The sequence below is a fragment of the Xiphias gladius genome, chromosome 10 (assembly GCF_016859285.1).
Source record: "Xiphias gladius isolate SHS-SW01 ecotype Sanya breed wild chromosome 10, ASM1685928v1, whole genome shotgun sequence".
NCBI classification, from domain to species: Eukaryota; Metazoa; Chordata; class Actinopteri; order Istiophoriformes; family Xiphiidae; genus Xiphias; species Xiphias gladius.
The window spans coordinates 8,312,478-8,336,257 of NC_053409.1; the positions used below are offsets into that span (position 1 = coordinate 8,312,478).

Genomic DNA, 23,780 nt, shown 5'->3' on the forward strand with positions numbered 1-23,780 from the left:
AATGAGTTGTGTAACAGTTGCAGTAAGTAGCTCACATGGGGGCCTTGATTTGGATAGACCAAGGCAGCATTGTGTGTATTTGTTAATTTTTCTTTTTTGCGGAATGTCAGACAGTTAAATCCTCCAACAAACTTTCTGAACATATTAGTCACCAGTGACTTGAATTAGTGCCTTCAGGAACAACACCTCTAAATCGACAAATCATTCCCCGTTGAAGGGTGTTGATGTTGGCCAGTGTTTTCACTCCTCGTTGCAGCATGAGGACCTGACATTAGTGCTGATGGGAAGGTTTGTTGACGCTCATGCTCTCATCTTATGTCGATGTGGACTTGTTGTTGTTGTTCTACCTGGGAGGTTATACAATTTTCTAGTGATCCTTGCTAATAATCGCAGCAAGGATGACAGAAATATTCTCTACAAGTTTTCCCTCTCGATTAGCCAATTTAAATCCATTTTATGAGGGGAATTGTTCTTGTGATTTCATGTTTAAAAAAGGAGTCTGAAAACAAGGCCACATTGATAGCAAACATTGAAGAAGTGGAGAGCAGGCCTTGTTTCTATGCGCACATTTTACTGGCCACACAAAGGTGTCAGAGCAGCTACTCAGTCTGACAGTGAAGTATTCTCAGCCTTTCGTTTAACCTGTCAAAACGGATACTGTATATTTGCAAGGTAAGGAACCTTGCAAATTAACAAGGCTTTGCCTTCCACACTGTGTGTTCCTGGTTGGTTTCTTATCAAAAAGTGAGCAGTAATTTGGATACAGTGTTAGCCATTAGTTATACATTCATTTCTTAAAGTTGTTATACTTAAGATTTCAGTCTTGGACAACAAACACTCCTTGATCCACTGACTTGCTTTTTGATGAATGACTGTGCCACAGCGCCAGCCGTGATGACCAACACATTGCTTCACAATAAAAGCCACCACGAAATGTGAAGCAGCAGGAAGATGTTCTGCTTCCTTTCTCAGTGACTTAATACAGCTCTGAGAAAGTGCTAGGCATGTGAACAGTAAACAGTTAAGCTGTTACCAGATGAAATTGCATTGGAAGATGTGCCCACATTGTTTTCCTGTACATTTCTCATGTTTAGGGAGAGTGTCTGAATCCAAAGCAGGAATGGTGGACTCTGCCACCACCAATAAAAACCGCTATTTAGAGGAATAATTAATACATGTAAATACATTGAAAGGCTATTGCAGAAAAAATACAGAGCACAAGTAGTATCAGAAATGGGGTTTGATTACATGAAAATCTCAAGGATTATCATTTTAATTACAGGAATGCTTTGATGATCTAGTCCTGTGTTTTTATTTTAGCTGTGTGTTATTGGTTTGATCAGCATAATAGATTCAAAGATAAACTTACATCTATGTATTTCATCTCAAAAGCAAACATGTTTCTCTCATTAACTACGCTGAAAACGAAATGCTTCAAAGCCTATCTCACTGACTAATCGGTGGATATGGCACATTTTCCCTCTCGTTGCCATTCGCACCCTAACTAACAGCTGGAATCCTCACAAAAACACTTTTCCCCAGTACATTCTTCATGTATCATCCTGCTTGTTGACTAGGTGATATGTCTCTGCTTTGTCTCAATGGATTTATTACTGCCCAGTCAGCAGGCAAGACACAATAATTTGTGCTGTTGGGAATGGTGGAGATGTATGAAAGAATCACACTCCCTAGATCCTATGTCTCTGTGAGGATGTCTGTCCTGTTCAGTGGAGGTGGAAGGGCTTTAGCAGCTCCTCCTGACAGGGTTGTGTTCTCCTGACACGGAACCGCCAGCTGTCCGTTCCTTTGATTAATCTCTTGGTTTGGAGCTCTTGATTCATTGCACTTTCATCCCTTCTCACATTTCCCCCATTGCTGCACAGTCTCAAAGGTTCTGCATTACTTGAAAATTACTGGTATACTGTAGAGTCTGCTTCATCAGTTGCTCACTTTCTCCGCAGTACAGATATTTTGGCGTTGCTGGTTTGCAAGACAAAGCATTTAAAAAAGAATTCTGAACGTTCATTAGTGATGTTTCATAGTTGTACCAATCACAGAATAAAGATAATTTGAGTCAGGCACACTGGCACATAAAAGAATTTTTGCCCTTGTTAAGTAAAAAAAAACATTTAAGTCCAGAGAAAATCACCGTTGGAGAACCACTGGGTCAGTACACAGGCAGCGGAACATAAGATTTTAACAAGCTTATTGCAGATACAGTGTGAAAGCCATGCTCACCAGAGGATTTGTGTGGATTGCTGACTTTGTCACATCTAACCTCGAGGAACTGCTGTATTTGAGTTAGGGAGAACTGGTTGGTTAAGGAGCTGTCTTAGAAGATTTCCCTTTTCATACTGTGCATTCGACGCCTTTCTGTTGTTTCTGTATTTATCAGGCTTCATCTCACGTACCTCTGCAACATCTCCCTCCTTTTCATGCAACGTTTCTCAAAGCCTGAAGAATTTACCCCCTAAAGTTGCACGAATGGGACTGCTTAACCATTACATGACACTGCTTCCATGTTTAGTGACAACCATCTCTGAGGATAAAATTGTCAGCAGTGTGCAAATGCAGTGAAATTAAATGTCAGAGAGTATTACATTTTGCTGATGAGTGCGATCTCTCGTAGCTGACCTCATCCACACCCCATCAACAGAGAAATTTAATTGTGTTAGTAAGGCTTTGCGCTTAACCTCAAGGCACTCCCAAGAGGATGATGTACCCAAAAGATGCCAAATATAAAGTAACTTTGTGCTGTTAAGAAAATAAAATCCTCATTTCAACCTTTAAATGCTTTGTGATTGACATCATATTTTGACATCTCTTAGCCAGTTTGGGAACATCGTGCAGAGGAATCTCTTCAGTTCTGTTACTTGGAATAGTCAGTTTAAATTAGATATACCTTTACATATCAAAATATTTACAAAGGATATTCCATCACTGTTTTATTTTTTAGGCGCACTTCCTGAAATGCAGTGTAGTGAGTTTTGCTGTTAAAGGAATAGTTTGACATTTTGGGAAATAAACGTGTTTTCTTTCTGGAGGACAGTTAGATGAGAAGTTTGAGACAATAAATACAAAGGTACAGCCAGCAACATGTTAGCTTAGCTTAGCATAAAGACTGGAAACAGACAGAGGTAGCTAGCCTGGCTCCCTCCAAAGAAAGTTACGGCTACCAGCCAAGAAATAGTTTGGCACATCTCCCTCTAAAAGGTTGAATTCTCACGTTTACACTTTGATTCTTGTACGGATTAAACAAATAAGATACAACATGTTAATTCGTGAGCTTTAAATGCTTTTTAGACCTACAGCTAACCTGCTGCTAACACGGGTGGTATCGATCTTCTCATCTATCTCTCCTCTGGAACGCATATAGGTGGATTTCTCAAAATATAAAACTGTTCCTTTTAAGCTTTCGACTTCAACTGCAACTTATATTCACGTGCCCTCCCACACTGTGCAACACACAGGACTTCAGTCCTTTTTCCTTTTCAGTTTGAGCCATTAGCTGAGCTCTTCTTTTTCTCTTGTAGAGGCATTTAATTGAATTCTAAAAACTGCTGTAACCTTACCAGAAGAAGAAATATTGTCACAAATATGACCAGCATTGCTGAGGATATGTAAGGACTCATGACATGCCTCTCCAGAGCACCTGCTGCGGAGATATTTTTATAATTATGTGTCACTAACCCATCAGGCTCATGAAAGAAGCTCTACTGTATATAATGTAGTAATACATGTCTTACAGCTTAAGTACAGCAGAAGTAACGCACTGCTTCTAATTTTGGCCTCTACATTCCACCAGGTCCAACAGTTTTAAAGTCTTCGCCTTGGATGAAGCCAGCACCAATATCCTTCAATTTTGCACTGCAGCAGAAAGCACAGACTGGCTCCAAGCAATATCCACAAATATCAGTGACTTGACACAGGAGAACGTAAGTCCATCTCTAAACAGTAGACGCTTATGTTGGTTCTTCCCGTGACTCTGTATTGAAAATGAAGGTGAAAAGAACAATGTTTGGTATTTGTGATATTTTAAATATGCGAAAACGTGAATGAACTCGTATGACATTGAAGTGTGTTTCTTGGCATAATTGAATATGTAATTCAATAGATTTGTCAGATTTTTCACATTTTTCTTTTTTACTTACAGAATCTGGTATATGATGTTGTCTGAACTTGGTTATTTTTACTAATATAAATAGGCAGATTATCAGTTTGTGGTATCACAAAATTTCAGCCAGTGATTTTTTTATTTTTATAATCTACTACTTAGTGGATAATACCATCCATATAAAGAACACTAAAACATGTAATAAATATGTTTTGTCTGCTTTTCTAAAATGTTTTTTCCCCTCACACACACTAGTGTAGCATGGTTTTAATAGACCCTTCCTGACAAGCACTCATTGAGTCACAGTGGCACCTCTCCTCCTCTGCTGACAAAAAAGAGCCTTTCTCATACCTAATTAATGACTGCTAAGTAGTCATTGGGCATGTGCACTTCTCTCTCTCATTTCCTCCGGTTTCACTTGGATTATCTCACTGATGATGTGATGCATTTTTGGTAAGGATGCAGACGTACTGTATGCCCTCGCTCACCGATTGCGCAGCTGCCTTTTTTAAAACGTGTGATTAATTCATGCCTGCATCACCTAATTACGGACGTTTGAGTGTGATTGCTAAATGGCCAATCAGGATGTAATTGTGTGTGTGCTTTGGGGGAGAGCAGAACTTTTGTTTTAATGACCTGCAACCTTTAAATAGACTCTGACACCATTGGGGTCCCTCATGTGGATGACTTTCATCCGGTTTGGTGGAGGATTATTTGATGTTTTTTGATGTTCTTCTAGAGAGACTAAAGCAGAAAGAATTGGGCACCCTTTTAGTGCCTAATAATAATGATAATTTCAGGTGACAATGTACCTTCTGTTTGTAACTGAGTTGAGACACAGGAGCAACTACCATGCTGACTGTGTTATACTGACACACCAGGTGTACATTCAGTGTGAAAATGTTTTGCACTGGTTTGCAACATTTCGCTGCCTGAGTGATGTTTTTTTTCCAAAGAGAGGTGCATTTTGAAACAGCCTTTGAGATACGTATATGTTCCTTTTTTTTTTTTTTAGGCCTTTATAAATATTTTTAATGGAACAAAAATGGTTAAGTGACCTACAAAGCACACATTCAAAGAGGTAAGATTTGTTATAGAGAATTTAACTTTAGATTTCTTTTCAGACTCAAGGTAACCTTTAATGGTCCTGCATCTTAAAGCAAAGATTATAAGTGAAGAAATTTAACAGCAACTACTGTGTGGATAGATGACTCTTAAAGGTTCACAAAAAAATGAAAAAGTGAAACATGCTTCCCTAGGTAATTCAACAATGCCAGCAGCTATACTTTTTGTCAGTAACATCAGTGGTCTCAACCATGAAATGTTAATCAATCAAATACATTTTATCACTTGATCAGTTGCATTTTATGAGAAAACGCTTATCACCTTTGTTGTTTGAGTTTTCTCAAGTAACAAAATGATTAAATGAAACTGCAAGAAAAACATGTTAGTAACTTAAAACAAGTTGCATAAAACTCAAGTGGTGAGCAGAGCTAAATTAACTAGACACACAGAATGGAAACAACTTATGGAAATGTGAGAGTTCATCAAAGAGCTACAAAAAGATTTGTAAATGCAGAGTGATTAATGACTATCATAGTGTCATTGCCAGGGGTTTTTAGGGGTCATACCTTTATATAATGTTTCATGGCTTTGTGTAGTTGTATATGACACTGATTGTCGTTTTGTTTTATTTTCCTTCTTAGATTAAGATCATCAACAAATACTGCGCCTCAGATGATCAGGTATTGTAATGTGACATACCAGTCTAACATATCTTTTTGAAACCAGATTCATAATTGCTACAAAGTCCACCTTTAATTGACAGTTATTGTATAGGTACACACACAAAACACTGAGAGAGGCCAGAATTAAACCAAAAATACTGCAGTTTTATGGCTTGCTGCTTAACCACTAGGACAACCCTGTGAATGTGACAGTACTCTTGACAGTAGGAGTAAGAATAAGATTTTTTTTTTTTTAAGGATATGGTTTGTATATAGGTGGAGCACTCATCTAATTCAGTATTATACTGCATGACCCTTTAGACCTCAGATTTATTGAATGTGGATCAGCTCTCGATGACCTGTCCTGATGGAGATGTCCGACAGATGTTTGGACCGTGACAGTTAGTGGGTTTTTGATAATTAAAAGATCATGAGGTCTTCAGTAAACGCCAGCCGAGGACCATCGGTGTGCAGATCCTTAAGAATTGCATGGTCTTACACATTGAGGGTTTCCACTTGTCTCCCCAGATGTCTAGTTGGTGGAGCTCCCTGTTCAGGCAACCCCTGTCTACAGGAAATGTTTCTCCTCTGCATAAAACTGCACTGAATCTATGGGGCAGTATTCCAAATAAATACAATTATTCAAGCCAGTAAACCATTTCGAAAACATTTTGGAATGCACCTTCATCAGTGAAGCATTCACGGGCTTAATTTAGTCACACTGTTTATCACTTTAAGCAAAGCAGCAGAATCATAAGTGAGATGATATTTTCAGGAGGGAGTCGAGACCAGAAGATTTAGGGGAGGTTGTAGCAGATGAATCAGTACACTACATACACAACAGATATGCTGCTTAAAGGAGAGCAGAGAAACATCCCCAAGTTAATCTGGTGTAAAGCGATGGTAAATTGTTGCAGTGCAGCTGAGACTGCAGCATCACTGTACAGAGGGGAATCTTTTTAAATGTATCATTTCAAAGCTGCATCACTGTAGGTCTTTTTTAATTTATTTGCTTTGACAGTGCACTTTTTGCTATACAGGTCTGTGTCCTCTTGAGCAAGAACAGATTATTTATTTATTTATTTATTTTTTACCCTTTTTTTTAATCAAAATGGCAAAATTGTGTACATGTCATCCGCTACATCTTTGCAGATTGTTCACATGGGCTGGGCATGGGAAAGCCCCGAGGGCAGCGCTGCTGGTCGAACTGGAGAATTCAAGTTCTTGGCACTGAGAGGACCATATTTTTATATCTTCAGAAGTCCACCGGTAATTAGTCTTTTATCGTTTTCCCGTTTTGTACACTTTTCACTTCTCATTTAGATCTCTCTAAAACATTTAAAAGAAACACTGTGGTTTCATTTCAAGATCATGTAAAATGGTTTTGTCCAATATCTTAATCATATCACACTGGCCCACATGACTTACACTCAAAACAGGTACAAATAATCAACTGGTACCCTGGGTTCAGCTCAGCATAGAAATTTGTTCAGAGCGTTTTTTGAATTTGTTTTTGATCTTGAGAAAAGTGATAATTCTCTGCTGCTGACTGATCTTTGATTACCCCCCCACTGTCCTGCATGGTTTTTGTTTTTGAAAACAAGGTGGCAGCATCTATAAAATACTGTATGCTTCTGTTATAATTGAATAAGAAAAGACAGCCATGCAGTAACTGAAACTAATTATATATTAATTTATATTTGTTGTGATCATTGCAGACTGTTGGGTGGCAGTGAAACGAGATGTGCTTCTTGCTACAAAATGGTTATTTTCATTTTTTACAATTGAAAGTTAATTTATAAATTGGGATGTATGACCATAATGCATTAGCAATTGAGTGCCATGTAGGACTCTAATGACTCTAATGTGGTTGAAGGTGTATTAATTAATTAATCATTGAAATTAACGGACCCTGTGTTTGATTTGGCTGAAAATTTGCCTGCTACATTCTAATTCTTACCATTGCCATTACAGCTCTAGAAAGCTTTGATAAGCTATATGCACACCCCCATTCAATCACAAAAACCGAAAAACTATCTTAATCTGATCCAACATTATCTTGAATTTTAACTGTTGTATGAACTGTACGGGGTTAAAAATTTACAGCAAAACTCCATGGCTCAGGTAGAGCAGGTTGTTCACCAATCACAGCTGGCGTTTCAATCCGCAGCCCATGTGTTTAAATACCTTTGGGCAAGACGCTGAACAACAAATTGCTCCAGATGGTCAGGCCAGCACCTTGTACGGTAGCTCACTGCAATCGACGTGTGAGAGTGTGTGTGAATGTAAATGAGAGGCAAACTGTAAAACACTTTGGATAAAAATGCAGCCTTTTGCCATTTGTATGCCTTATACCTTTAGCAAACATTGTGACTGAAAACAGCCGCTGTATTATAACAATGCCAAGGGGTTTTGTTGGTGAGGGTGTGTGGTTTCAGGTACTGTGAGACAACCAAATACAATTCAGGAAGTCCTGTCTGAGTAACAGAATAATGCATGTAAAGACTTCAGATGCCAAAACATTGCATAACAGTTAATATTACTTACAGAGAGGATTGTACACGTTATCACAGCAGCAGCTACATGCAGTTCATCAGCATCATCAAAGTAGCCGTAGTCGCAGTAATGAATACCCTCATGGATTTATAGTCTTCATAAAATGGTCTCAACACATGTAAAATATATTTGTTTAATTCTAAGATATGTATCATAGCTTGTGTGTGTGTGTGTGTGTGTGTGTGTGTGTGTGTGTGTGTGTGTGTGTGTGTGTGTGTTCATATATATACATATGTGTATATATATAAGATACTGTTGTCCTGGCAAGAATTTCGGCAGTTTGCACAGTTACCTTCTGGATGCTGTGCCAAGGTTGAGTTTGCACATTATGAGTTGTTAGGTCTCTCTTAGCCCGTTGTCCATACTGTTGGAGATCTTTCGTCACCTGTAAACACTGTTTGACAAGCTATTGTGGCTCACCCTTTCTATTTTAAGGGTTCCCAAGAAGACCATGGTGTTTGTGTTTTTCTCTTCTAAGTTTAACAGGCTGTGAGAGGTTTTCAATCATGTACTAAGCTAAACGTTGAGGACAAACTCCAGCCTATGTGTTTGCGGCCATTTTTAACTCCCAGGTGTTTCCTCTAACACTTTGAGGTTTTATAAACTAACATTTTGAGGGCGTTTCAAGAAGGACCTCTCAACTTGTGACAGTGATGGCAGTGTTTCCGCTGCAGCATCTCCTTTGACCCTCCACCTTTCAAAAAAATAATACTTACTTTCTGTCTTGCTAAGAGTTAGATGAGAAGATTGATACCACTCGTGTCGGCATTGTAAATATGAAGGTACTGCCTGCAGACAGTTAGTTTATCTTAGTTTAACATATCTTAGCTCAAAGACTGGAAACAGGCTTAAACCGCTAGCCTAGCACAGTGACAGGAAGTCACCCAGGAGAACTCTGCACCCAGCCAAGAAGTCCAGCATATTACCCCCCATAAAACCACAACTTGCCGTTTTTACTCTTCATTTTTTTTTCTTTTTTCTAAGCTAAGATAACCAGCTGCTTTCTGCAGCTTCATATTTACTATACAGAAATGAGAGAGGTATATATCTTTATATTACATTTTCAGCAAGAAAGCAAACAAGCATATTTCCCAAAATGTCAAACTATAGCCTTTAAGATGAGCAATAGCCTTTCTTCAGTTCTGTGACATAGAGCTAAGAGGGTCAGCCAGGTGTATCTCAGCCAGCAGTCCATTGCTGCTGGAGGATTCTGCCCACCAGACTATTTGGTGGAAATGAAGTGCTTCATCTGGCAAGGATAATGTGGATGCTTTATTCAACTTTCATATCTATGCATAATGTAGGCCAATATGGATTACGTGCCTGCTGGAGACCAGTGCGTTTCATCTCGATTTCTGTCTCATCCAGTCTGCTCCAGTCTTCAGCACGGCCCCATAGAAGACCTCCTTTCTGTAGCTTATTACACGGCTGTCTGACCGGCACATACTGGCAATTTTCTCTCTACGTTAACATTATGTGTAAGATTAGAGATGGTCACTCTAGCTGTTTGTTTCCAAGGCAAGGACAAGACTCTGGCCTTGTTTAAGATGAGACTCTCAAACTGGGCTGGTTAATATCATCAAACAGGCCTGGGCGGGGTGGGCAGTCTTTCCTCCTGCTAGGGGGCATCGCCACAGCAAAAAGAGAACTGTCACTGTTGGAGATTTTTCAACAGTATTGTGGGTGATCACTTTATCTTCTCTAGGGATCTCAGTTATCAATGTTCTGTACAAAAGTTTCCAAATTCTTGTTGGATATAAATGGTCATTTGTAGATATTGTCATTTAAAGATTAGCAATGTAACCACAGCTGGAAGTAATTTCCTTGTATAATATTCCCAATTCGAAACCATTGTCAAACCTCTGCAAAGAGACTCTTTAGCATTAGGGCATTTTCTGTAATGAGTCATATAAGGGCCATTCTCTAAATGCTTCAGGAAATGATGTTTCCTTTACACAGAACATGCCTCGGGCAAAGAATGCAATGATTTTTCTGTAGCAGAGTCAACCTTCTGTCTGAAGTTGAGGAAAACTAAATCATTTTTTGAGCCTTTTGTGGAACTTTAAAAGAAAAGAAAATAACTGTAGCTTGGGAGCTTGCGAGATCTGCAGTAAACTTTACCTGAACGCAGAAGAGTTTCAGAAATTAAAAGTGATGTTTCACTTGATACAGATTAATCAGTTGGGACCAACAGATAATGTTGACAAGCTTTTAGTGAGAGAAGTCATGAGCCATAATTTGAATAGACTGCTTTTAGAATAATAGATGTCCTGTGAGGTCATTGAAATTACTAGAGGCATCACTGTCTGTTGTGAAATTCCAGACCTGCCCTCTGGCTTTTGTTGATATGTCTGTAGCCAGTATCCCTGAGGTAGAGTAGGAACAAAGTATGTCCTGGATTGCATTAGGATAGCATTAGTGCATGTACTCTAGTGAAACATGCCCTGGAAAAAAAAAAATCTACTGAGAAGCTTCTTGTCGGTGTCAGTTAGTGTGCATGCCATGTAATAATGTGCTCAATGGTCAGTGTAGCATGCTGCAAACTGTTATCATAGCCATTCATTTAACCAGGGGATATTTGAAGCAGCATTCTAATAACTCTTTGACACCAAAGTAATGTCATAGGGAAAAACTCATGTCTGCCAGTGGTATGAATAAGGACAATTAAGTAATGTTCTTTCAGTTTGATTAAGCCTTTACATGTGTAGCAGTTCTTGGGCTATGTTCTCATCATCCCTCCATATTGTCAGGCTATAGACAGCCGAAGTCACCTCTGCTGCTAATGCTATCTCTTGTTGAGAATTTCTTTCACTGGCCTTTCTGAAAATGTGAAACATGTCCCCATCTACTACAGCACTTGCAATAGAAGTTGAGCCTCTGTGAACTCTTAAAAGAACTACAGCTCCCATAAAACTTTACCAGCATGGCACTCATCACAGCTGGGTTTCTTCCATATTCATTATATCCGTTGCTCTCGTGCATTGTCATTTTCCCGACATTTTGGCTGGACTTGCGAAAGTGAGGCTAACCTGAAAAACACTGTGTTTACAGAAAGTGTTTTACAGACAGTGTTGACTTTTAGATGTTTTTTTTTTTTTTTTCTCAAAAAAGCAACTACTGACAAATCTAGCAACCTTTTGGACAGACCTGAGCTACCATATAAGAGAGTCTTATGTAGAGTCTTCAGTATTGCCCCGCGAGTGCAAGGTCGGGTTTTCCCCCTACAGGCACACCTCTCTGTGTCTCTCATTCAATTGACTGCATGGCAGCTGACACAGACGTGAATGAGCTTCTAACTTTCTCTCTCAGCGATCATTTTACAAGTAAATGTAGCCGAAATCACAGCACAGCTGTTGTCTTAAACTTGTGCGTATGGTGATTTTGTCAGATGACATTGCGCTGATAAAATCAGAATTTTAGCAGTGCAGAGCAGCAGCTGGGAATGGCTTGGAAGTGACTGCTGGTTAAAATGTAGTCTTAATGAGCCGCGTTTCAGTCACTATTTCATACTTGTTCCATTCTCTGAACAACAGAAACAGAAAAAACATTTAAATGGGAACAGCTTTATTGGGAATTCAGCAGTTTTAAATTATTGTACACAGTGGGGTCCAAAAGTCTTGAATGGGAAAGCGAACAGATAAAAGGCTGACACGAGGAAGAATGCAAATAGAACATGATGATTTCATGAATATCCAAATTACCATATTGCGTCATCTAGCAACATTCATCGACTTTTCAAGCAAGCTTTCCATTGAAAATAGTTGTTTACAGCAGTTGCACAACTGTTTTCAACTACGCAGTCCAGCCATATCCTAGGTTTTGACCTAGTTTTCTAGGCTTTAATCTATGTTGTCTGAAGTGAGCCAGCATGCACAATACCAGGACCTTGATACTATAAATGGAATACAGCCATCATTAATTTGATTATTTATGCCTGTGCTTTTGCTACTGTGACATGTCAGAGCAACATCTTTGAAAAAGGCCTCTTCTGTTGAGCTGGCTAATCTGCAGGGGTCTAGGGCTAAATCAGTGTTCGTTAAAGGCTGCTGAAAACAGAAATTTAAAATAAATATTTCATATTTCATAGTTTTTTTTTGTTGTTTTTTTTTTAGTTCTGGCTGAGGTGGAAGCTGGACGCTGGCTCTCTACAGTTAAAAAAATACTGTATATATCTTCTAAATTTGTGAGAGGTGATTTTCAAATGAGTATTTTTCTGCTTGAACTACTCTCCTGTGCACAGCCTGTTTGTTGTGTTACTACAGTAGTTCTGCGGGCCTGTTCATTTCCTTACTTGTAACACCACTGCCATACCTTAGCCTTAATGCAAGTGTTACTTTCTTGATGTTAATTTTTTACCTGTGCAGAATGCAGAGAGCAGTATAAATCAATTTGGTTCCCTGACAGTGGCAGTCGTCCAAGCATTCACACAGCTAAGCTCTCTGGTTTACTTACTTGTTTTTCATTTTTGGATAAGGAGGTGCTGCTAACTTGTTTCGATATACTGCTTCTTCATCTGACACTCCTTCATGTCTATTTCTCAGATCAATGCTGCTGACTGGGGACAAGCTGAAACAACGTATAACCTCTATGAGGTTCTTTTCAAGGTTCACAAGGTACGTTAAGAGCAGGGTACTGTGATGTGCATCAGGGCTGTTGAAAATTTCATCACTGCAGTTTTCATCTCAGTATAGATGGCTTTTTTTCCCCCCCATTATAGCGGATAGAATAGTGTTTCAGGGTTCCGACTAAACAGGGCTCTCATCTCCTGAGGTGATATTCCTGTTTGACAAATCAGGATATGGACCAAGTTTTTTTTTTTAAAACTTAGATTAACTCATCCATTTTCAGTCAGTCATTTTATTCCACCCACTGAATTAGCCATTATGAAGTGAAGAGAACTTTTCCCCAACATGTAATAATTAGGATTTCGTGTTACAGCTGTGGATGGCAGAAGACTGCTGGCTCCAGGCAAGACTCTACTTAGGCCTGGAACATTCACCTGAGCAGCAGGACAGCGAGTCTCTGTGCTTCAGCATTCTGGTCGGTCACGGCCAGAGCCACACCTTCAGGGTAGAGCTGGCCACTGACCTGGCTATCTGGGAGAAATCCTTCCAAAGAGCTGTCTTCTTGGAAGTGCAGCGAATACGAGTGAGTATTTCCACATATAACATGGGAAATTTTTTTCTGTTACTAAGAAGCCTAAAATTTGCTGAACACTACTCGGATTAAAGGAGTTCTCAAAGCAAGAGAGCCTCTCATAACACATTTCCCCAACCTCAAAGGGGCCAGATGAAGCATTTGATGATGCAATTAAGACCACTGCACTTTGGGTGCTTTTAGTTTGGTTTTTAAAGCTAGCAGGCAGATAAGTACCATCAACAACCTTAGATGACAGCTAATATGTATTTTGCGAAATACATATTAGTGTTGGCAGAGTCTCAAAATAGAACATTATAAGCTATTTATGCCAGAGCTATTGTATAGAAATGCATTTAGTTGTACTGTAAGTGTTCCTGTTACTGTATCCAGTCCTGCAAAAGTCCATTTCATTAACTTGACAAATACAATACATAGCAGCTACACTCATATAAACATTAACTTCACAAAATAGAATGACATGATGTCCATAATGTACATACAATATAACATTACATACATTAGATACAACACAAGACACAGATAAGCTGAGAGAAAATATACACTACTGTTAAATTGAATCAGATCCATAATAGTTAAAAAGAGTAATACTGAAAGTAATACTTAATCTAAAGTTTCTTTTCTAAAGATTCCTTTTCAATAGGATTTTAAAACTAGACACACTTTTTTCCTTGGGGAATGTATTCCATTTATACATTAGCTGAGTTATTCTTAAATAGGAGTTTGTTTCAGTTTTGGTCAATGTAACCTGTCCTCCTGCTGCACATCCAGTAAAATAGTCACGTGTCAATACAAAAAGGTAGATTTTTGTACAAAATGTATGGGGTCTTGTGAGTATATTTCTGAAAAAAAAGTAAGGAATACAGTTATCTGCTACTGTACATTTGATCTTAACACATTGAAGCGCTGTGCAGGCTGCTTTGTTCTGTTAGAAGTACTCGACTATACTTCTGGATAGTAATAGAGATGGGATAAAACCAAGAACTGAGTTAATTATTAAACTGTAACTTTTGTAAGTATTTTGAACACCTTCTGATTACAGCAAGACAATTTCCAATGTCAGCAGTGCTGCCCGAAAAAATCGATGATTCGAATGATGAGTTGAAAAGCCACTGAGCCCCTGAGTCCATTCTCACTTTTGTTAGTGGCACTGCCACTCATTACATTAGTGTAAAAGACTTTGAAACTAAATTTGGTGAACTGGTCACATTTGGTTTTTAATCACTACTGTCCCATCCGACCACTAATTTAATGCTTCAACAGTGACAAGTGGTTGCACGTGATGAAAATCATTTTCTGTTGACACATTATGGGTTCTGGGCTGTTTTAAATTTTTCTTATTAAAAAATTAATTGAATTTGAAATTGACATTTGGCCAACACTCTGTTTTCCATAGAAGTTATTGTTACTTTGAATGCATTTAGCGTGAGTAACCTAAAGAATTAGTCCTCACCTCGATGAGCCATTAAATTGCCTCTTAAGCAAATACAGTATGTGTCAAGTGTAAAGGCGATCAGCTCTTGTGCAGAGTGCATTGTTAAGCAGTTCTCAGCAGCAGCTGCCTCATGGGGATCAAAACATGAACATGAAAGTTCATTGGAAAATTTAGACACAGAGGATGAGTCCAGGCCTTATTTTTCTATCTCTTCCATCTTCGTGTTCAATTTGTGTTTACATTTTTATTACTTACTTCACTATGCTTCCATTTACTGTCCAGTATACACATACAGGGCCACGCCCACATTAAATTTATGATTGCTTGATACCTGTGTGTAATGTGTTATTATTTGCTATTTTTATTGTCATGAGTAAGATTGCTCAAACACTTTGATGCTACTTACAGTACATACTGCATGTACTGTGGGAAATACATGTACTGGGAAATACCTCCAAGTGATATTAACAAATATATTATGTGTGATTTTTTTTTTTTTTTTAAGTCTCCATTGGGACTCACCAGGTATTACTAATTGAGGAACTATGTTAACACAAGTGTAAACATAGCAGGAAATCCAGCAAAGTTGACATAAAATAATCAATATTTCCTAAGATAAGCAAGAGATATCCACTGAATTGTGTTGGTGGTTATTTTGTAAATAAAACATATATTTTGGATGGAAGTATTTCAGTGATTCAAAAACATTTTGGAGCTGAAGTTCTGAATGGTTTTACTGTGTGTTCTTCTAATGTTTCCGCCTGAACAGAGCAAAAAGCTGAAAGCCAGTAAAGTAAGTAAGGATGAGAGATAAAAAAAAATTGACACAGAGGGAATTGTTCAGCCAAACACATATCAAGAATTTGTTTAATTACAGTCTGTGTGTTGTAGTGTTTTAATTTCTTCTCATGCCGAATTGTAGAAAAGTACATTATGTGGTCCCATATGATCAGAGGGAAATCTGCCAAGAAAAAAATGCTCCCACAAATGATGGAATGCTTTAAGTTTGTGAATATACACAAGATCATTGAAGACAAAATATAATTCACTTTTAATCTCTGTCTGTTATACGGACAGGTGTTCTTATTATTTTGTCCACCCTATTTATATTAATGAGAGTAGTCCATATTACAGAAACCTCTGTAAAATGCAATACAGTTCAACAGCACCACAAACTACTTCTCCAAAATGATCATAAAATGATCATACAGTTGAATTGACAACAATAATTTCAATAAAAACTGTACATTATAACCTTCATAAAGGGAGGATTTATTGCAGAACTATTGTATTAGACTGCATTAGACCTAGCTAGGTGTTCCTAATAAACTGCAAACTTTGTGTCTGCATGTGTTTGTATTTGTGTTTCTGTTTGGGTGTGTGTTTGTGCGTGTGCGTGCATATATAAATACACTGTCATGAAAAGGTTTGGGCACCGCTTTACCAAGGTCTCAGACCTTCATTAGCTAGTTAGGGCTATGAGTTGTTCATTGTCAAAGTTAGGAAAGGCCAGGTGATGCAAATGTCAAAGCTTTATAAATACTCTGACTCCTCAAATCTTGTCCCAATAATCAACAACCGTGGGCTCCTCTAGGCAGCTGCCTAGCACTCTGAAAATTAAAATAATTGATGCACCCAAAGCAGGAGAAGGCTATAAGGAGATAAAGTATTTTCAGGAAGCCGTTTCCACAGTTCGTAATTTAATTAAGAAATGGCGGTTAACAGGAACGGTGGAGGTCAAGTTAAGGTCTGGAAGAGAAAAAAGTGTGCTGAATTTCATGAAAAGAACACCTCTCCAACTGTTAAGCACGGGGTGGATCCATCATGCTTTGGTTTTTTTGTTTTAGCCACTGGCACAGGGAACATTTCACTGGTAGAGGGAAGAATGGAGTCAATTAAATACCAGCAAATTCTGGGAACAAACATCACACCATCTGCAAAAAAGCTGAGGATGAAAAGAGGATTGCTTCTAAAACAGGATAATGATCCTAAACACATCTCAAAATCCGCAAAGACTCCCTCAAGAGGTGTAAGTTTGTAAGGTTTTGCCATGGCCCTCAAAGTCCCCTGACCTAAACATCATCAAAAATCTTTGGATAGACCTCAAAAGAGCAGTGTATGCAAGACGGCCCAAAAATCTCACAGAACTAGAAGCCTTCTGCAAAGAAGAATGGGTGAAAATCCCCCAAACAAGAACTGAAAGACTCTTTCCTGCTACAAAAAGCATTTACAAGCTTTGATAGTTGCCAAAGGGGGTGTAACTAAGTACTGACCATGCAAGGTACTCAAACTTTTGTTTCAGGCCCTTTTCCGTGTTTGTTATTTTGAAACTGTAAAAGATGGCAATGAAAAATTAATCTTGCTTAAAATATTAAAGAAATGTGTCATCTTTAACTTTATGCCTTTTGGAAATCGGGTCATCTTTTTACTCGCTTTACTATTTACAGTTAAAGAAATTTGACCAGGGGTATCCAAACATTTTCATACCACACTATATATATGTGTGTGTGTGTGTGTGTGTGTGTGTGTGTGTGTGTGTGTGTGTGTGTGTGTGTGTGTGTGTGTGTGTGTGTGTGTGTGTGTATGTGTGTATGTATATATGTATATATATAATACTGTACACGTAGGCTAACTAATAACCCACAAACTACCACTGCTACTAAGACAAACGTTAAAATGTGTTTTTTATTTTATTTTATTATTTATGAAACACATTAAAACCAATTTTAAACCTGAATTGGGCGCTGCTGACTAATTTTAGAATAGGGCCGAATTTCTACCAGATCGGTTATTGTTTGATGTGCAGTGTGAGGGGGGGCATTGACGCCTATTTATTCAAGTGAAGTATCATCAATTTGGTTCTGAGATGATTTAATAGGTTTCTGGCAAGTCGGACATTTTGGTTGACTGTCTTGCAGTTTGAACAGTTACACGGTTAGGGCCATGTTGTGACTAGTCAATTTATCCATGCATTGTGAGCACACACCGATCAGGCAAAACGTAAAAACCACTGATTGACATTGATTATCTCATTTCAATGGCGCCTGTCAAGGGATGGGCTACATTAGGCAGCAGGTGAGCTGCCTAATGTTTATGTGTTGGAAGCAGAAAAATGGGCAACTGTAAAGATCTGAGCGACTTTGACAGGGACCAAATTGTGATGACTAGACGACTGGGTCAGAGCAGCTCTAAAACGGCAGCTCTTGCACGGTCTTCCCAGTATGCGGTTGCCAGTACATACCAACAGTGGTCCAAGGAAGGACAACTGATGAACTGGCAACATGGTCATGAGCACCCAAGGCTCACTGATGCATGTGGTTAGCAAAGGCTGGCCCATGTGGTCCAATCCCACAGAAGAGCTACTGTGGCACAAATTGCTGAAAACCTTAATGGTGGCTATGATAGAAAGTTTTCAGATAAGACAGTGCATCGTAGATAGCTGCATATGGGCTGCATAGATGCAGACTGGTCAGAGTGCCCATGTTGACCCCTGTCCCCCATTAATAGCACCTACATTGGGCACATGAGCATCAGAACTGGACCACGGAGCAAGGGAAGAAGGTGGCTTGGTCTGATGACTCATGTTTTCCTTTACATCATGTAGACAGCACATGCATCGTTCCTAGGGAACTGATGGTAAGGCAAGCAGGTGCAGGCAGTGTGATGCTCTGGGAAATGTTCTGCTGGAAAACCGTAGGACCTTGCATTCATGTGGATGTTACGTTGACACGTACCACCTACCTGGCCTGTTTCATCAGGATAATGTGCCCTGCCACGCTGTTGTTCAGGAATGGTTTTAAGAACATAACAAGGAGTTCAAGATGTTGACTTGACCTCCAAATTCCCCAAATCTCAATCTAATTGAGCATCTGTTGGATGTGCTGAAAAAACAAGTCCGATTGTTGGAGGTCCCACGTCACAATATACAGGAGTTAAAGGATCTGATGCTAACGTCGTGGTGCCTGATACCATAGGACACCTTCAGAGGTCTTGTGGATCCCATGTCATGAGGGGGACCTACACAATATTAGGCAGGTGGTTTTGATGTTATGATGATCAGCGTAAAGTCACAGATTCTGGCTGAACAGAGAGGCCGATTAATACGTGTGTTAAACATTCAAAAAATTTAGTGTCTGCTCAGCTTTATCTCACTCTTTTCTCTTTATCCACTCTGCGTGTCACACATTCACATTTTCTGCACTATCCAATTGAATTAAAAATTAAATTATTTAAATTATAAAGTATTAGAATGATATAAATCAGATATTGAGCAGTGTCTGTCTCCAATCGTCAGATGACGGCGAAGTATTTTCAACAAACACTAGGTCTTAATAACGGACAACTCAACCCACACCGCTATTTGATGAGGACTTCATCAGCACTGCTTGATTCTTTCCTTTTCCATCTAACAACTGTTACTTAACTGAGTCAGATGAAAAGAGCAGGACTCTTGAAACAAGAGCCACCTACTATAAAGAAATGTAGTTATAAACACAGATACAGGGTTCCTGGCTTAAAGCGCTACTGTAATCATTCATGGGTCTTATATCTGTGTCTGTAGTAGCATGAGTTTCTTATTGAGCTTTTAAAGACTCAACATACCATTTAATCACAAAATGTATTTAGGAATTAAGAAAGTATGCCACATGTCAGGTCAGAGTCTTCATGAAATGGCCAGTGGTGGCTTTTATAATTTTACCCTATTCCCACCCTTTCACCCCTAAAGTGCAGCCAACCAAAGATAAAGGCTAAAAACACTATGAAGCCGGAGGGCTTTGGTGCTCAAGACCCTTAAGTAGGGACATTTATAAATATTACAAAGCACAGCACCTGTCAGAAGATATTTGAATCACTAGCAAACTGAAATCCTTTCCGGGTCAACACGGGAAACAGATATAATTACATTGCTTCCTATTTCACCAGTTGTCCTTTAGAATAGTATATGTGGATAAAACACCAGCAAGCAGCATGGCTGACTTTGGCACGGGACACTGGCTCTTTAGTTAAAACCATCAATGTGAAAGACTTAGGGACCATGTATAATCCCTTTTATGTTCACAGGGCTCATGTGGTCACTCAGACTTTAGAGTCAATTTCACTGGACTCAGTTACATTCTCCAGTTAATTCTGCACATTCTAATTCCCAGAGATTAAATGTAGAGAAGACCTGTATGTCTTTATATACAACAACATGACATTTTTATTAGTGCGCAAGTGAAACTAAACATATGTAGATGAAATCCCTAAAATATCTCCTATTCGAAAAATGTTACTGAATGAATTCTGTGGTTCTGTTGATAGATCTCTATTCCAGTTTACAAATGTTTGATTGGAAAATCTGCTTCCCATACTGCATTTGTTATTGATGTGAGTGGCATCCTCTAGAATGACAAAGCCACTAACAAGCACAATATTAAGGAGGTACAAAATAAATTAAAAATAATTATAAAAATAAACAAGTACAGTGTTAAAATCTAAGGAAGTCTACTCCTGTTTGCGTCATGCAGTGTGTGACTGACAGTACTGTATGCTTCCCATTGAAAAGACTAGAGGAGCAGCTGTTTGTGCTTTTTATCGGAGGTGGGGAAGTTAACCAGATACACACTGGCAAAACCAACCAGATAGTCCTGATGTTTAAGCATTTTCTCTCATAGAACCAAAACATTCTGCATAAATCTCGCCTTAAAAATGCCCTGTGGAGTTTTCTTGTTAACAAAGTAAAGTTATGTTTACAATCAGTGTTACTTACTCACAATGTATGTGTTCGTTTTTTAAAAATATTTTAAATTGTGTAATATTGTGAAAACCTGTGGCATCCATGTGTATATTGCATGAGGACACATGTTGGTACCCATGCATGTGTGTCCTCATGCATGTGTATGAAACTAACAAAATGGGCCCATAGTGCTACCGATGGTCAAAAAACTCCACAGGGTACCTTTTAATGTGGCTTGTCCAAGTTTGCCGCTGAGGGGGGAAATGGGTCTCCATCCCCCATAAGGGGCATCAATGAGACCATTCTGTCTTGGCGTACTCGAATAAGGCGTAAATGCCACACATAAAAAAACCTATTAAAGGGCTTTCACAATAAGGGTTTCATGTCTTTTATTTAAAAAATTACTAAGAATTTTAAGTGGTAATGCATAAATATGTGCCTTGCGAGAACAGAAAGCCTGAGTAGTAACTGTGTCGGGGCCTTTGTAGTCTTAAAGCTGATTGCTGAAACCTTGTATTTCCATTTGCATGTGCTAAGTTGGAGATGGGTGGTGAACCTAGCTTGGCTGTCAAATGCTATGCAAGTTTCCATAAAATAATGGAAATAATAGTCTATTATCATTAATGAGAATGATGAGAATTTTAATAACACAATTTGTAGGAGAAATGTATCATATTGAGTAGTGCTATATTAAGATTAAATAGTTAACTTTGCAGTGGATCCTTAAGAAGCTGAACATTTAATTAGATTGCCCATGTTTTGTCTCCTGTGCACCTTGTGCTGCATGATATATGGAACCAGTACAGTAGGAGGAAAAGAGGTGCAGGAGCAAAGGTTTCAGCACTGACCAAGATAATAATCCTGTGTGAAGGATCACCCTTTTAGCTAAAGGAAGAAAGTTACTAAGAAAGTCCAAGTGAACTGGTTGGATACTGTATATGTGTTTAGGTAATGTTAATCTATTTGGATCACTTGCTGCAAGCAACAAATGCCTGGACATTTACTGTACATTAACTGGTGGTGTACAGTATATCAACAAATGCCGGGACATATACTGTACATAAACTGGTGGTGTATTTTTTCTGGCAGAAAAGCAAGCTGTGGGATGAATGAAAAATGGACATGTTTCCCTCTTTCTTTCTGCTATAACCATATCAAGTCCAGATGCAGAACTCGTCTGCTGCACTAGGCAACATTAGCCTCAGAGGGGAATGATGATATGCAGGAGTGCTTGACGATGCAGTCAAAGAGTTAGCGCTTAGCCAGCTAATTGTGCTGAATCTACTCTGGGTGGGACATCAGTGTCAACTGTCAAGTTGCTAGTGATGTTCGGGACAGTTTGAAATCAAGTCTGAGTGACACACATCTCAAACAATGTAATCTGATATCAAACTACTGTCATACTTGAATGCTGTTTAAATCTGATTAACCAGAGCTTTGATTTCAAATTTAATACAGCCTAATGTGCCAAAATCTGACTTCTTGATAGACTGAAAGATTTACATATGTAATATTCAAGATAGACCAACACCTTCAATAAAAACAGTGATGTTATGAGAGTATCTCTCTAAGGGATTCTGGAGTTTGAAGTCAGGGCTGCATGGGCAGCCCCACCCCCACATAATTATAAAAGCAGCATTTTTTCAGTCTTTAATGATGCAAATGTGGGACACCATCCTTTGGGAAACCAATGGAAGTGATGAAGGATTTCAATTTGCCTGTGATTCTCTGTTCTCCAACCAATTAGGCAAGCCTCCTGTGGCTTCTGAGTAGCACTCAGCCAGCGTAGTCTGACCTGCAAACTGACTGGATGTGTGCATTACATAAACATTGCTGATGGGGTAGGATTAGGGGGTATAAAGGACAAAATTGTCCAGCCTGCATTTTCCCTCTGTGCATTTTTTTTCTTTTTTGGCGATGATGAAACCCAACATGGCATTGATGGGGTCTTTAGCTCACAGATACCAAGTTGTGTCATATTTCCCTTTTGGGGTGTCCTACTGGCTTAAATGGCAAACAAACTTGCTATGCAATTTTGTGATATTCTCATTTTCATTATAAGTACATGATATAAGTGACACCCAATAACCCCTAAGGTCATGGTCCTAATATTCATTATCAAAGACACAGCCCAGTCAGCTCATATTGCTAGTTTTCTTTTTTATTCTTTTCTTCATTTTTTGTCTTGGACAAAACATGTACAAAATGGGGAAAAAAAAAACTAGAAACTGAAAAATAGAAAACAAGTAGTAATGTAATTTGCCTGCAGCTGGTATAGGTCAAAACTGCGGAAGCTGTAACTTTCTTTGCCTGTAGATGGCGCACCTTAGTATACATGTGCATGTCTAAAGCGTTGTGCTACTGTTACTCTTTTTTGTAATTGGATGACAATGGTGGCAGGCGCTTTGCATAAATGACACTTTTTTAAGCAGTAACATAATTTCTTCAATAATTCAAGGGATTCCAACTGCATTTTTTTAGCATTAAATATAACTCATGGTTTACTTCATTGTCACAGCCTCTTGAAGATATTTAAACAAGATGAAAGGCATATTTACATTATCATGGAAAAACAGCTTTTGCTCATGCCTCGCCATTGTTGTGTATGTGGTGTGTTGCAATGGCTCTGTGTGAAGTTCCAGTTTGTTAGAATTTGACAACAGCTGTACTGACCTTTGTGGGCAAAGCCAATCACTGTTGATCACTGCTTGAACTGAAAGATGTATGAAAAAATGTGTCTGTTTTTCTGAATTTCCAGAAGTGTACAGTAGCAATCTTGCCCTCATATGCAGACTAGACGAAAAGGATATTCACCAACTGAAAAATTAATAAGCAGATGAAGCCACCAGGTTTGCATGACTCTCTGAAACATAGCAATCTCCTGCTAACAACATTAGCACTGTAGCTGAGCCATTTCGCGCAGCACCCCGAGAGTTTCAGAGTGGTAAATGCTGTACACCATAAGGCATAGCGACGAGCTAAATGCTAATGTTAGCATGCTAAAATGTTCACAGTAATGTCAACATGCTGATGATTAGCAGTTATGTGTACTATGTGAACAATTTTAGTTTAGCA

At 38.8% G+C, this 23,780-nt stretch overlaps 1 protein-coding gene across 3 annotated transcripts in view; it reads left to right on the forward strand.

The window, feature by feature from the left end:
• Nucleotides 1-23,780, forward strand: part of sntg2 (syntrophin, gamma 2) — a 78,831-nt gene that overhangs the window by 46,858 nt on the left and 8,193 nt on the right. For all 3 annotated transcript variants that reach the window (XM_040137656.1, XM_040137657.1, XM_040137658.1), the window contains exons 10-14: nucleotides 3,806-3,935; nucleotides 5,821-5,859; nucleotides 6,994-7,110; nucleotides 12,939-13,010; nucleotides 13,336-13,545. In XM_040137656.1, coding sequence (XP_039993590.1) covers nucleotides 3,806-3,935; nucleotides 5,821-5,859; nucleotides 6,994-7,110; nucleotides 12,939-13,010; nucleotides 13,336-13,545 — 568 coding nt within the window. The remainder of the gene's footprint in view (nucleotides 1-3,805; nucleotides 3,936-5,820; nucleotides 5,860-6,993; nucleotides 7,111-12,938; nucleotides 13,011-13,335; nucleotides 13,546-23,780) is intronic.